General features: G+C 32.0%; 1 protein-coding gene across 1 annotated transcript in view; it reads right to left on the bottom strand.

Moving 5' to 3' along the window:
• Positions 1 to 14610, bottom strand: part of LOC108520819 (neurobeachin-like) — a gene marked incomplete at its 3' end in the record, with an annotated part of 416387 nt that overhangs the window by 246232 nt on the left and 155545 nt on the right. Inside the window, 3 exon segments of the mRNA XM_017860362.1 lie at positions 2418 to 2586; positions 3710 to 3862; positions 14480 to 14588. Coding sequence (XP_017715851.1) covers positions 2418 to 2586; positions 3710 to 3862; positions 14480 to 14588 — 431 coding nt within the window.

Genomic DNA, 14610 nt, shown 5'->3' with positions numbered 1-14610 from the left:
GGAAAAGGACAACTCAACATCATGTGCCTCCTTGACGCAATACAAGGAGACAGATACAATATGACTTCTGTAATTTCTTGTAAAAATGAAAAACCTGAATCATCACGGACAAATAGAAAATTCAAATTTAAGGTTATCCAAAAAAAATAACTGGTCTGTGTTCTTCAAAAATGTCAAGGTCCTGAAAGATAAGGAAATACTAAAAAACTATTCTACATTGAAGAACATTAAAAGTAAGAATGCCACTAAGCACAACATATGATCCTCAACAGACTTAGGGCAAAAGAATGTTTTTCCTGGAAAGGACATTATTATTGTAATTAGTGAAATTTGAATGGGATCTGTGAATTGGATGATAATATTATATTAATGCTAACTTACTGATATTAATGGGTATCCTCTGGTTATTTAACAAAGTGCCTTTACCTTTCAGGAAATACACAATATTTAGAGGTGAGAGGGTATCATGTCTACAATTTATTATCAATTGATTCAGAAAAAAATATGTGTATGTATCTGCAGGTGTGCTTATATACACATAAAAAGAGAGCATGAGAGAATAGTAAAGGCTAAAGTGGTAAGATATAAAATACTGAGAATCCGGTGAGGGACATATAAAAATTCTTTGTGCAATGCTTACAACTTTGTAACTTTTCTGTAAATCAGAAATTAATATTTTAAGGCAAAAATTATTATGTGTGAATATAAGATCTGTTTAGAGCAAATGCTATCATAGTGTAGCATTTAAGAACTAGGTCTCTGAGTCAGATGGATATGATTCAAATTTTGGTGCTGGTGGGTTTGTACCAACTTTCAGTTTCCTAATCTTTAAAATGAGGATGATATCCAAAAAAAGTTATATATAGATGCAGTCTTATGTATGTATATGAATATGTCTATAATTACTATATATATTATTAAATTAATATGTAGAGTGCATGGCAGAAAAATCCAATAAATTTTAGGCATTACCAACTTAAAAGCAATGGAAGAAGCCATAAAAGGACAAAATAACAGATCTGAGTATAATTAACTTCTAAAGCCCCATTAATAAAATAAAAAGACATAAGAAAAGTAAGCTTACATAAATATTAAAATAGTAAAATGGGAGGCCGAGTTGGGCGGACCACGAGGTCAGGAGATTGAGACCATCGTGGCTAACACGGTGAAACCCCGTCTCTACTAAAAATATTTAAAAAATTAGCCGGGCATGGTGGTGGGCGCCTGTAGTCCCAGCTACTCAGGAGGCTGAGGCAGGAGAATGGCGTGAACCCAGGAGGTGGAGCTTGCAGTGAGCCAAGATGGTGCCACTGCACTCCAGCCTGGGTGACAGAGCAAGACTCTGTTTCAAAAAAAAAAAAAAAAAAAAGAAACACGATCCAAATATATGCTGCTTATAGGAAACACACTTTAGCCCCTGCACTCCAGCCTGGGTGACAGAGCGAGACTCCGTCTCAAAAAAAAGAAAAAAGAAAAAAATTGGAAAGTGCTATTTTTCCTTATCAACGGGATTATTACAAAACTATAATATTCAATGCTATTGTGAGCACGCAAAAGGAAGTACTCTAACATACTACTGGCAAAACTGTAAAATAATATGACATTCCTGAAAAAAATTTAAAATATTTGTCATTAGCCCCTTTCTCAGTAATTTTAAACAAATCAAAGATGGAGGTAAACACATATATAAATGAGAGAATTCTCTAATATTTACAGAATCAAAACTTTAGAAACAATGTAAATGGTACAATCCCCTTACCTTACACATTAAGTCTGAAAGAACAAATCAAGATAGAAAATTGAGAAAATTCATCTATAATTAGAAGTTTAAATATTTTCTAATATATGTATGCAATGAGAACCACTGGAAAAAATGACAACACATACAGTAATATTCTGGGGTTTTGGTCATAAATGTATTTTTCTTCTGTATTATTTATTTTCTATATTTTTTGTATAATTAGAAAAACCTGTTATATTTTCAACAAAAAGAAATCACGTGAAGAATTAAAATTAGTTTCCACTATAGTCAGAAACAAAGGATAAATTTGGAAAAAAAAATTTTAAAAAGTAGCAATCTGAAAATGTCGAAAGCAACTGATGTATTAGAACACACCAGTTACAACCAATATGATTCATCTGTTTTTAATATTATGAATGTACTTTCCTGAATGAAAAAAGCATATAGGCTAAAATAAAGACTACTGTTGCTTTTTATCTGATTTTATTCCAAAATAATTTAATATTGAAAAGCCCTAAACTTCTTCACCACAAACAATTCTCAATATGCCAGTTTGCTACATAAGTAAGAAAACATATCAGTGATTTCACAGTCATGTACACTGCTCACTGTAACAGTACTCAGAATACAGAATAATCATAGGCAAATGTACATACAGTGGAAGTGTTATACATACCTAATCCTTTAGGTGTAATGCCACTACTGTCAGCAGGATTAATAACCCAGTAGTAATATTTTAAGGTGTGCATTAGCTGTAACACTGTTCCTACTCTGCGTATGGTGGTGTAGATGGTAGCAGTTCCAATAAATTCAGCAGACAAATATGTGTATAGGGAAAGTTGAACCTAATACAGAATATTAACAAATCATCAAAATGAATTTAAAACGTCTCAAGTGCTTATATTATAAATATACATTCATTTTAATTTAAATGCAAATTAGTAAAGGTCAAGAGATGACCATTTATTATGAGGTTAAAATATCTTTCTTCTTCAATATTATTTATATTTAAAATATATAATCTGCACATAACATATTCTAATAAACTTATTATAAAAAAGGTAGCCTAATAGCTGTGGCAATTAAATAATTTTAAAATGATTTAATAATTTATTGAAATTAATCTGGTAGAAAGATTAAAATATTTTAAAAGTCAACTAAAGCTCTTAAAATACATTTCAGTAGCTTTCAGTGTATAAATTTCTTCATAGCAACAGAACATCAGTCAGCTAAAGCATATCTGAAAACATATATATTTTTGTCATATATCCTAAAAGTTCATGCAATTTCAAATTCTCCTCACCTATGGCCATAATATATAGTTCGCTCTCACAATCTGACCATGTGAGCATAGAGATGGAATGTCAGGCATCTTGCTTAGAAGAGTTCTCAAAATTCAGATTTGGGCTTAGGCAATAATTAGTAACTTGGTGAGATATTTTTAAACTGTAAAAGATAGCTCAAAATCAAAAAATCCCTCATTATTGATTTCAACTAGGACTAAATCCTTATATATAAAATAGTAAGAATTTTCTGTTATCTGGAAAATATTTATTTCATGTATATATTTATTTTTAAATTAGTATTATTTACACGTCATGATATAAATTCTGCCTTCAAAATGAAAGCAATTTTCCAGCAAAATGATTACAGTCATAATACAATTAGTTATCTGTTCTCTTTCCTCGTCTTTCAAAAATTGGTATAGCTAATTCTCTTCATTGGAAAAGTATGTATCACATCTAAAGATGTTAGAATGCAGTGTTACACAAAGATTATTTTTTACCTATAGTTTCATTTATTTTACTACTTATAAATATTTTGATCTCCTGATACTGCCTAACACAATTGCCGCCGATTAACTATAAAATAAGCTAAAATGTTTAAATGTTTTCCACTGGATACTTTAGATCCAGCAACTATAATGTATAACATTGCACTAAAACAAACTAAGTATAAAATTCATACCTTTGCAGGTGTATGTATCCAGATGGCTGGGTTAAATAAAATGTGATCACAAAGCTGCTTCAGCAAAGGTGCTCCATGAGATAAACCATCAAGGTATTTTGCAAAAGACAAAAATTGCTCCAGGACAGCTCTAGTTATATGAACTCTTGATGACTAAGAAAGAAAACAGAAATTCTAGCTTGAAATATCCAGAATATCAAATTGTATAATTTCTGACTTAGCATAAGCACACATGAATTTTTCATATGCTATCCCTAAGAAATATGAAATAAACATTTATATTTTCTTTGCCATTAAAATATAATTTTTTAAGATATCTAAAATTTTAGCTATTTCTTTGAGTGATAGCTTGTTATTTGAAGTCCGATCTAAGACAATTATAGATAAATAATTCAAGTTAAATAATGCTACTATTAGATAAAGCTGAGGAAATGAAATATTATAAACGTCTTCATTTGATTTTTTATAGAAATTGACCTACAAGAAGAGATCTTAGACACAGAAATAAAAAGTAACAGTGTTTAAAATATGTAAAAATACTGCTTAAAATATTATTTCCTTGATCTTCTCTTCTCCCATAAATACCCTATCTTTGGATGATATACTATGCTTTCATAGCTTCATACAACACTACGTCTATGCTGAGTACTCGCTTCAAGAATTTTCAATGGCTATCACCATGTACCTATTACCAATGGTATTTAAACAACAGACTCTCCAAAATTGAAACCAAACCTTAAAGCTGAACCATCTCATACAGTAGCCAGAAGCCCTATGTGGCAGTTGAGCTGCTGGAATGTTGCAATTGAAAGTGAGATGTGTTGTAAGTATGAAAAAAACTGGGTTTTTCCAGCTCAGAATATTTTTAAAAATCATATTTTCTTATTGAATAGACGTTGAAATAATATTTTGCATATTATCAAAATAAAACACTAGGCTATATACATTATTAAAATTAATACCACCTGTAATTTTTTACTAGAAAATATTAAATTGCACCTGAGGCTTGAATTGCATTTTAATTGGACAATGCTATCCTAGAATAGAATCTCAGATAAAATGTCTATAATATAAAAAATGCTTTTCATAAAAACTGATAATTCAAACTCAAACATCAAAAATACATCTTTCCTAACAAATCTTTTCTTCCTCATCTAGTGATACTATTTTGTAGTATCACTATCCTTTCATCACAGGGGTAAAGAATCACTCACTCAGTCCTTAAAGCACCACATCACACAAATCTTTCCTCCTTTTCTTCACTGACTGAAGTCTGAATAATCAGTTTACGATGTCTAAGGTTTAAAGGGATGAAATTGTCTACAAGTTTCTTCCATATGATTTAGCTACATTATCCACGTTCAATACATAAGGACCATCAATAATCTGACTTAAGCAGCATCCATGAATTTCACACTTCCCATAAAAGTCACAAACTAAAATGGATGGCAAATAGCTAACAACAATGTGTAAACTAAGTAGCGAGCGTAAGACGTGGTGAAAGACCAAACTAAACCTCTTTTGTTGATCCTAAGAATATTACGGGGCCCAATTTCACCCACAAGGGACACGTTTGCTCCTCTGCTTACCATCTTGCCCGCATTTGTTAACCACCTTGCATACATTTCCTTTACCTTAAAGGTAGAGCTCAAGACTTTAGTCATTTAGAAATATACATGTTGATTACTCAATTAGTCAAGTACACTCCCTGGCATTGTCAAAAAGCAGCTAACAAAATTGAAGAAAAACTCTGCCTCACAGAACAATATTCTAAGAGATGATAAGGCGGAACACATTAGCATTACATAAGCATAACCTACAAATTCAAATCAAATTGTACATAATTTTCAATGAAATTCAAATCAAAACTTAGTAATAATTTCCATGAAAATTTACAAAAGATGGTGGAATGACTTCTAAATATAAACGCTGTAGTTAATTAAAGGAAGGGAACCAAAACAAACATTTGAGTTTAAAAAAGGTAAAGAGCAGGTAATCATATTTAATAGGAATATCAATGAAAATAATACAGTACTTTGTAAGGGAATAAATTAAAATAAGAGATTACTAGTTATTTAAAACTGTAGCCAGCTCCTTCACTAATTACAATCTTCACACAGCTTATCTTATCATTTATTTTTATTCAGTAGTATGATTCAGATAATGACAAACATTCTACTCTTACACGTAAAACTCTAAATAGAATACAGTCATATCTGTTATAAACAATGCTATGTGACCAGACTGTAGCTCATAAAAATTATTATCAAGTCCCTTATAAAGAACATACCATGTATTATAAAATCAGGCTACCATTATAACATATCCACTTGATGAATTCACAATATAAAAACAAGTTTGGAACTTGGACCATGATATTAAAGGTATACTAGAAGCACCACAAGGCCTTCTCACATTATTTAAAAAAAAAAAAAAAAAAAGGCCTGTTGTTTTGCATACCAATTAATGCTGTTGGGTGCAGATTTGCATTCTAAAATTATTCTTTAGAAATATTTTTCAAATTGTGTCTTTTAATTTTCCTACTCAAATCTATCTTCTGATTGTAAATAGATATAAATGTATAAATGAATATCTCTTCACCGCCTGTTACCTTTACCTCTTAGTAATTATTCCTTCTCCTTGTATTATTGTTAGTGTAAAAATCTCTTTCCTAATATAAGAAGATATTATCTTATCATCTTTTATCCCTCCTGATTTTTTTTTCCTATCCTAATTCATCAGGAAACATTTTAAGCTGAATTAAGTCATATCAAAACAGTAAGGAATAGAATAGGTAGAAAAAACACAGCCAGGGAAAAGAAGAAAGAAGACTCGTAACTCTGTTTTAAATGTATTATTTCCTTTGATTAACAGTTTTAAAATATTTTTATATTTTGGTATTTGTTTTCATTTTCTCAAGTAAAGCTATTTTAAAAGGAGATTTATACTGGGATAATTTATAGTTATAAATCTGTAACCTTTAGATGGAAATACTATTTAAATCTCATAGAAAATGTAAGCTCTGGAATTTGATCCATATATTACTTTTATGTGGTGGCAGAACACACAATTTTTAAGAAGTACTATATGTAACATGGCTAACCACATTTAGAAATAATATCTGAGAAGTTATAAAATCGCTGCATTATAGCATCCACTCCAGAATTAACTAAACCAAATAGAAGCACTGGAGGTTACAAAGAGAAACTTCTATTCAATAAAGAGAGATTGTTCCAACATTTAGATTAGCCCATAACGGAACAGGTTATCAGAAATGTTCATTTTTATTGTAGAAACCATTACACATACACACACATATACATTTAATGTGTATGAGTATATATTCAATAAATTGTGTAAAACTATTGTAATTGTAGAGGTACATCATAAAGTAGTCTATTATCCATTCTGCTTCTCCCAGGACTTCAAGGTTTTGCTCCAAATAGCCTAATCCAACCAGATTAATCATTTGTTGTTGTTTTGGTAGGGAGTGATAAGGGAGGGTAGCAAGCAATGACTAGCTCAGAGACTTGGTATCAAAGTTTAGCATTCTCATAGCAACAACTGGTTCAATGGTAGGCCAGCCAAGCTCTAAGCTAACCAATCAAATTGGAGAGAAGAAACTTGCTCAGTAATTGACAGAAAGGAGCTCACTTTCTTCACCTGGATGTGAAGGTATACAGCACCAGTTCTCTCTGGCAGCATTGTGACCTCAAACAGTATGAGCTTTAGCATAAAATCAACACTGTAGCTGGTACAGTAGAGATATAGACAAAACCTGGGTCTCTGATGACATTATTGAGACTCAGATAACCCAGCCCTGAAAGACAACTTACTGTTTGCTGCTTTTCCAACCTTTTGCTGCCTTTCCAACCTTCCCTGTCCTATTCTCATGCTTGGGATGCTCTGTTGCCTACTGGTTTCCAGTTGGGTCTGACTAATTGAAGACATTACCAAGAAATTAAAGGACAGAAAGAAAATGAATTTGGGTATATATTTTCCAGATTTTACCCCTTCAGTACACTTACACTATACTCCTTTCTTGAAGACCACACTCCCATCAGGTACCCTTCTCCTAATAGCTACAATAACTTTCTCTTGGGGTTATACTAAACACTTATCTCCGTCATCTCTTCAAATCTTGCCAAGCTCCCTGTTTACAACTTTTTAAATGCCCTTGCATTAAACTCTTCTCAAAAACATAGGTTGAGTATGCCATCTGCTTCTTGCCAATAATATAACTGACAAGCCATCTAACACTAGACTTTCAGTTACATTAGTTAGTATATTTTCTTAATGTTTAAGATACTTCTAATCAAATTTTCTACTAACCACAATCAAAAATATCCTATTGAATCACTGGATAACCTCTAAGTTTTCCACAAGATCATATTTTGGTAAAACGAAACAAAACACCTTAAAATTTTTTGTGGAACAGTAAAATTTTATTAATAAAAGAGCCTCTCACATACTATCTTCCTAAGATATCTTCTATGACAAGGAGATATAAAAGCTAAGTTGCAGTTAACCAGTAACCTGTTATCAGTTAAGCAATTAAAAAATGAAAATTCTATTACTATACTATTAATACTAATCTTACCACTGATTATTTAAAAACAACACAATGTGAGCATTTCTCTAAGAAAGGTAAAAGAGTTACTCTTTCTTAGGTAATCAGACAAGCATGCAAGGACTTTTCATATACTCAATTCAACAACTATTTACTGAGCCAAGCACTGTTCTAGGTGCTGAAGATATAACAATAAGGGGAGACAAAAATATATATACATTGCCCCTGCTTTCATGAATCCTACATTCTAGCAAAAGGAGGCAGAAAATCAGTAAAAAACATAAAACATGCCAGAATGGTGCTACAAATTAGCAGGGTACGTAAACACTGATGGTTACGGAAGGACTACTAATTTATTTAGAATGATCAGAGAATATTTCTGTGATAAGGCATCATATAAGCAAAATCCTGAACGAAGCATACAACCAAATTCTGTGAGTATCTGAAGAAAGAGTGATGGAAACAATGGGGGAAGTAAATGCAAAAGTCCTCGGGTAAATGCTTACCATTTTATTAGTTTCTAAGGAAAAGGCAAAAAGACCTTGCCTAAAACTGAGAAAGCAAGAAGAGTGGGAAGAGATGATATGAGGTATAAGGCTTATGACTTCATTATGAGAAGCATGAAGACTTGAATAAGATTGGGCACATTTTAGGACAACTAGTCTAACTGCAAGTGAAAAATGGACTGTAGGTAACCAACGGTAAAGGATGATCATGGTTTGAACTAAGGTATCAACGGACATGGTAAGGAACTGAGAAGTAAGGAAGTAGTAATTGATTCTGCATAGGTTTTAACAGTAAGATAACATAATTTCCTGAGAGTTTGGATCTAGAGTGCAAAAAAAAAGTAGAGTCGAAAAGAATTAACTTTTTGGTTTCAACTACTTGTTGAATGGTAATGCCACTAAATAAGATAAAGAACTCTGAAGGATGAAACATGTGTCAGAAAAATAAGTTTGGATAATTTAGTCAAGAAGATTACTAGAAATCCAAGTGGAACTAAAAGTAGGAGAAACAATTGAGGCAATTAGTATTTACAGGATTATGGAAGCTACAGAAGTAGATAATCTCAATTAGAATAAGGTACTGTGTAGATGGAAAAGAACACTCATGAGAATTTACAAAGACGAAGCAAACTAATGAAAGAGAATAAGAAAAAAAGAAAGAAAGCCATCACAAAACACAATACAATAAAGCATTTCAAGAAGGAAAGAATGTTCAACTGAAATATTCACAGGCCAAATAAGATAAAGACTGAGAAATAATCACAGGACAGATTATGAAGGCCACTGGTGACAAAGACATGAGCTATCTTAAAGGGCATGTAAAAATGAAAGCCAGGTTGGAATAGGAGTAGATTTAGGAGTAAACGAGAGTCCAGGAATATAAGGAAGGTTTAAAATCTGAAAAATAATCAATGTAATTCACTAAATTAAGAAAAACGAAGCGAAATCATAATCATCTCAAATACTGCAGAAAAGGTGTTTGATAAAATCCTGTTTCTAATAAAGAAAACTCTTAGCAAACTAGAAACAGGTAATTCCTTAATTTAACTAAAAAATCTACGAAAAGTAATCTATTAAAAATATCATACTTACTGGCGAATTATTAAAAGCATTGCCCATGAGATCAGGAATAAGACAGGGATGGCCACTATGACAACTTTTATTCAACACTGTGCTGGCAGTTTTTAGGTGGTATAACAAGGCAAGAAAAAAAATAAAAAACTAAACATTAGAAAGGAAAAAAACAAAACTATCATTCTCCGATGTTGTTGTTGTTGTCTACAAAAATTTTTCTGAAAAAATCTACAAATGACTAGATTTAATAGAGGAATAGAAAGACTGGTATATAAAAGTTCAATGTAAATATCAATTATAATTCTATGTACCAGTAACAAATTAAAAATCAAAACTTTTAATTGCTTCTTGGCCTTTTGGGTAAGATCAAGTGTAAAAAATTAAAATTTTAAGGGCATCAAATAATATTAAGTATCTGGAAATAAATCCATCAAAAAGACAGAAACTGTTCCATACAGAAAAGTACAAAAGAAAATCTCAATAAAATAACATATCAAGTATATGACCTGAAAGATTCAATATAGGAAAGATGTCAATATAATACAATAAAAATCCTCATTTTTTTGGTGGAAGTTGGTAAGCTGATATATATGGAAATGCAAAGACCCAAAAATAGTCAAGGCAGTCTTCAAGAACAACAGTAAAGCTAGATGACATACTCTTAAATATCAGGCCATACTAAAAAGCTATACAAATTAAAATACTGTTGTACTGTCTGAAACACACACAAAAATCCCAGTCATACATAGTCATCTGATTTATGGCAAAGATTAGACTGCAATGAGGTAGGAAATCATCTTTTCAAAAAATGGTACTGGGCCAGCTAGATGACATACATGGGGGAAAAAAAGAACCTTGACACTTATACCATATACCATATATAAAATTCAATTCCAGATAGATTATAGATCTAAATATGAAAGATAAAACAAAATTTTGAGAAGAAAACAGAATAATCTTATGGCTTTGGGATATGGGTCTAAAATGAACTGGTCATAAAAGAAACTGAAAATGTAATCTATATTAAAACTAGTAACTTCTGTTTTCAAAAATCACCATTAAGACAGTGAAAAGGCAAGCCAAAGAAGAAGAAATAATTTGCAGTGTATATCCAATGAAGTGATTACATCCAAAATATATGTATGATTTCTACAAATCAGTAACAAAATGACAGACAACCCAAATGAAAACTGTCACTCTGAAGCGGTATTTAACAAAAGAAGATATCCAAAAGTAAAATAAATATACGCTCAACTTCATTGTCATCAGGGAAACGCAAATTAATGTGATCCAAAGAATGGAAGAAAATATTTGCTAAACATCCATCTATTAAGGGACTAGTGTAAAGAATATTTAAAAAACTCCTACAAATCAATAATAAAAAGACACATATGACAATTATTAAATGGGCAAAGGAGCTAAAGATATTTCTTCAAAGAACATATATCAATAAATAGCTAATAAGCACATGAAAATAGACAACAAGCGTATGGAAAGATATTCAGCACCACTATTCATTCCAAAAATGCAAATTTAAAATTGATAAGCCATTTCACACCCAGTAGGAGGGCCAGAATCAAAAAAGAGACATACAAAACAAGAGTTGGTAAGGATGTGGAAAAATTGGAACTCTTAAATATGGTTGGTAGGATTTAAAATGATGAAGTCATTTTGAAAAACATCAGTACTTTCTCAAATAGTTAAACATAGGACCCAGCAAATCAACTGCTAGGTATCTACTGAACAGAAATAAAAACATATGTCCACATATAACCTAGTACATGAACATTCATGGCAGCTTTATACAAATGTGTATCAACTGATGAATGGAGAAGCAAAATGTATATACACATCTAATGGAATATTATTTAGCTATAAAAAAGAACGAAGTTGTAAAATATGCTATAACATGGATGCACACTGAAAACATTATGCTAAGCAAAATGGACCAAATACAAAAAGACAAATACTGTATGATCCCACTTCCGTGAAATATTTAGAATAAGCAATTCATAAAGCCAAAAAGTGAATTATGGGTTGACTCAGGGCAGGAATCATGAAGACACAGAGGGAAAACTGGTAAAGGAAATGAATACCAAAGAAGATAAAAAATTAATTTTCTATAATTATATATGAAAATGTCTAATTTTATTCAAAATCTAGGAAAAGTGCAAATTAAAACCACAATGAAATAATATTTTGCATCCACTAAATTGACATTATAAGATTTGAAATATTAACATACATTTTTATTTCAAGACTTTTACAAATATTTCTAACCATAAGCTAAGTTTTAAGTAAAAGAATGTTTACTTTATAATTTTCTGACACATTCTCAGTAAACAAATGAAAGCATATTTAAAGGGGTAAGTCTTCACAGAAATCCTGTCACACACAGTAATCTTATAAAGGCATTTCATATGTTATCAAATTCATGTTAAATGTAGCTTATCATACATCTTCTAAACAATTATTATAAACTAGATATAGAAAAAGAGTATTCTATCATTTTAAAAAATAAGTCGGCCGGGCGCGGTGGCTCAAGCCTGTAATCCCAGCACTTTGGGAGGCCGAGACGGGTGGATCACGAGGTCAGGAGATCGAGACCATCCTGGCTAACACCGTGAAACCCTGTCTCTACTAAAAATACAAAAAACTAGCCGGGCGAGGTGGCGGGCGCCTGTAGTCCCAGCTACTCGGGAGGCTGAGGCGAGAGAATGGCGTAAACCCGGGAGGCGGAGCTTGCAGTGAGCTGAGATCCGGCCACTGCACTCCAGCCCGGGCGACAGAGCGAGACTCCGCCTCAAAAAAAAAAAAAAAGTCAAAGAGCCTTAAGTTCTTAATAACGTTACGGAAAAAATCATCTCAATAAAGAAATGCTGCCAGTGATCAATCTACTTAACAATCTATCACTCTTCAATCATTAATCCTTAAAGAAAGGTCAACACTTGTTTCAAAGAAAAGACATGTTATATACAAAATATGTATAAAGACATGTAATATATAAAATATAGCATATTTTAGAACCTGATTCTTTTTGTGACTAAATAATATTCAATTGCATGTATATACCACATTTTGTTTATCCATTAATCGATAACATTTCAAACGCAAAACAATTGGAGGTAAAATTAAAACTACTTCAAAATCTCTTCCCAATTTTTTTTCCAAAGGAAATATGTTTATCCCTTAGTTGAGATCTCACTTCTATTACTTCTCAAATAGTTTCATTTTCAGAGCAGCTGAATATTACGGAGTTAACTAACAGATAAGAAGAGGTCTGAGAGTGCTAATAAAGGGCATACGTATTTGTTATTTATTCATGAAATCCCACTTTAATTTTTAAAGGAAATCACATGATACAATTAAACTCTTGTGAGATCATAATCAGAAATTCAGCACTCATTATCATAAAAGCACAGCTGTGACTAAAGCAAAAGAGGTCATAAAACAACATAAATGACACAAAATAGGAAAAAGTAAACCTATCTAATTTTATTGTTTATATTATGTATAGATCAGAAAAAAACTACTTTAAATAATATATAATAAGAGCAGGGAAAAGAACACAAAATCATGTTTCTATTACTACAAAATAAAAATTTTGACTGCATAATTAAAAAATAACACAAAACCTAACAGGTAAATCCATGTATACTAAATATAAATTAAGATTTTTATCTTAATACAAAAGACTTTCAAGAAACAGTCTAAGGTCAGGCACAGTGGTTCATGCCTGTAATCCCAGCACTTTGTGAGGCCAAGGCGGGCAGATCACTTGAGGTCAGGAGTTCAAGACCAGCCTGGCCAATATGGGGAAATCCTGTCTCTACTAAAAATACAAAACTTTAGCCAGGCATGGTGGTGCGCGCCTATGATCCCAGATACTCAGGAGGCTGAGGCAGGAGAATCGCTTAATCGAACTCAGGAGGTGGAAGTTGCAGTGAGCCAACATCGCGCCACTGCACTCCAGTGTGGGAGACAGAGTGAGACATCATCTCAAAAAAAAAAAAAAAAAAAAGTAGTCTAAGTGAAAAGATAGCAAAGAAACAACTACAGTACTCCCTCCTTATCCCGAGGCGATAGTTCTAAGACCCCTAGTGGATGATATATATGATTTTCAGTCTGAGAACTGAGATAGCTACTAAATGACTAATAGGGAGACAGTGTATACAGCAAAAAGGCAAGATTCATGTCCAGGGCTTATTAAAGAGGGACAGCATGAGATTTCATCACTCTACTGAGAACAGCACACAATTTAAAAGTTATAAATTGTTTATTCCATTTGATATTTTTGAACTGCAGTTGACCATGGGTAAGTGACACCTTAGAAAGCGGAGCAGAAATAAAGGTGTACTACTATAGAAAAACTTAAGAGAAATGATACTTATTGCTTGAATACAGATGTAAATTTTTTCTTTACTTTTTTTAATTCAAATTTTCTTAATTACACTTCCGATACCCAGTTAATTCCATGTCTACACTGAAATCTAAGAGGTTTGTGAATTAGCAAATAGTATAAGTCAATAGAAAGTGAAATTATAGAAAAAATATAATTAGTGGTTGTCAGCTGTCCAACTGTGAAGCTACACAATAAAACCATCAACACATATCACTTACCTTTTCAAGTAAGTAGCCAATGACTAAAAAGCCTTTTCCACCCAGCATCTGTTCTTGCATGGCTACTGAACTTTTAAGTAGTTCAACCAGGAATGCCAAAAGAGTAGCACTGCATGTAAAGTACAGACATC

This window comes from Rhinopithecus bieti, unplaced genomic scaffold (genome assembly GCF_001698545.2).
Source record: "Rhinopithecus bieti isolate Rb0 unplaced genomic scaffold, ASM169854v2 scaffold_54450, whole genome shotgun sequence".
NCBI classification, from domain to species: Eukaryota; Metazoa; Chordata; class Mammalia; order Primates; family Cercopithecidae; genus Rhinopithecus; species Rhinopithecus bieti.
The sequence above is the reverse complement of the archived record's forward strand: the minus strand, read 5'-3'. Positions and strand labels throughout refer to the sequence as shown.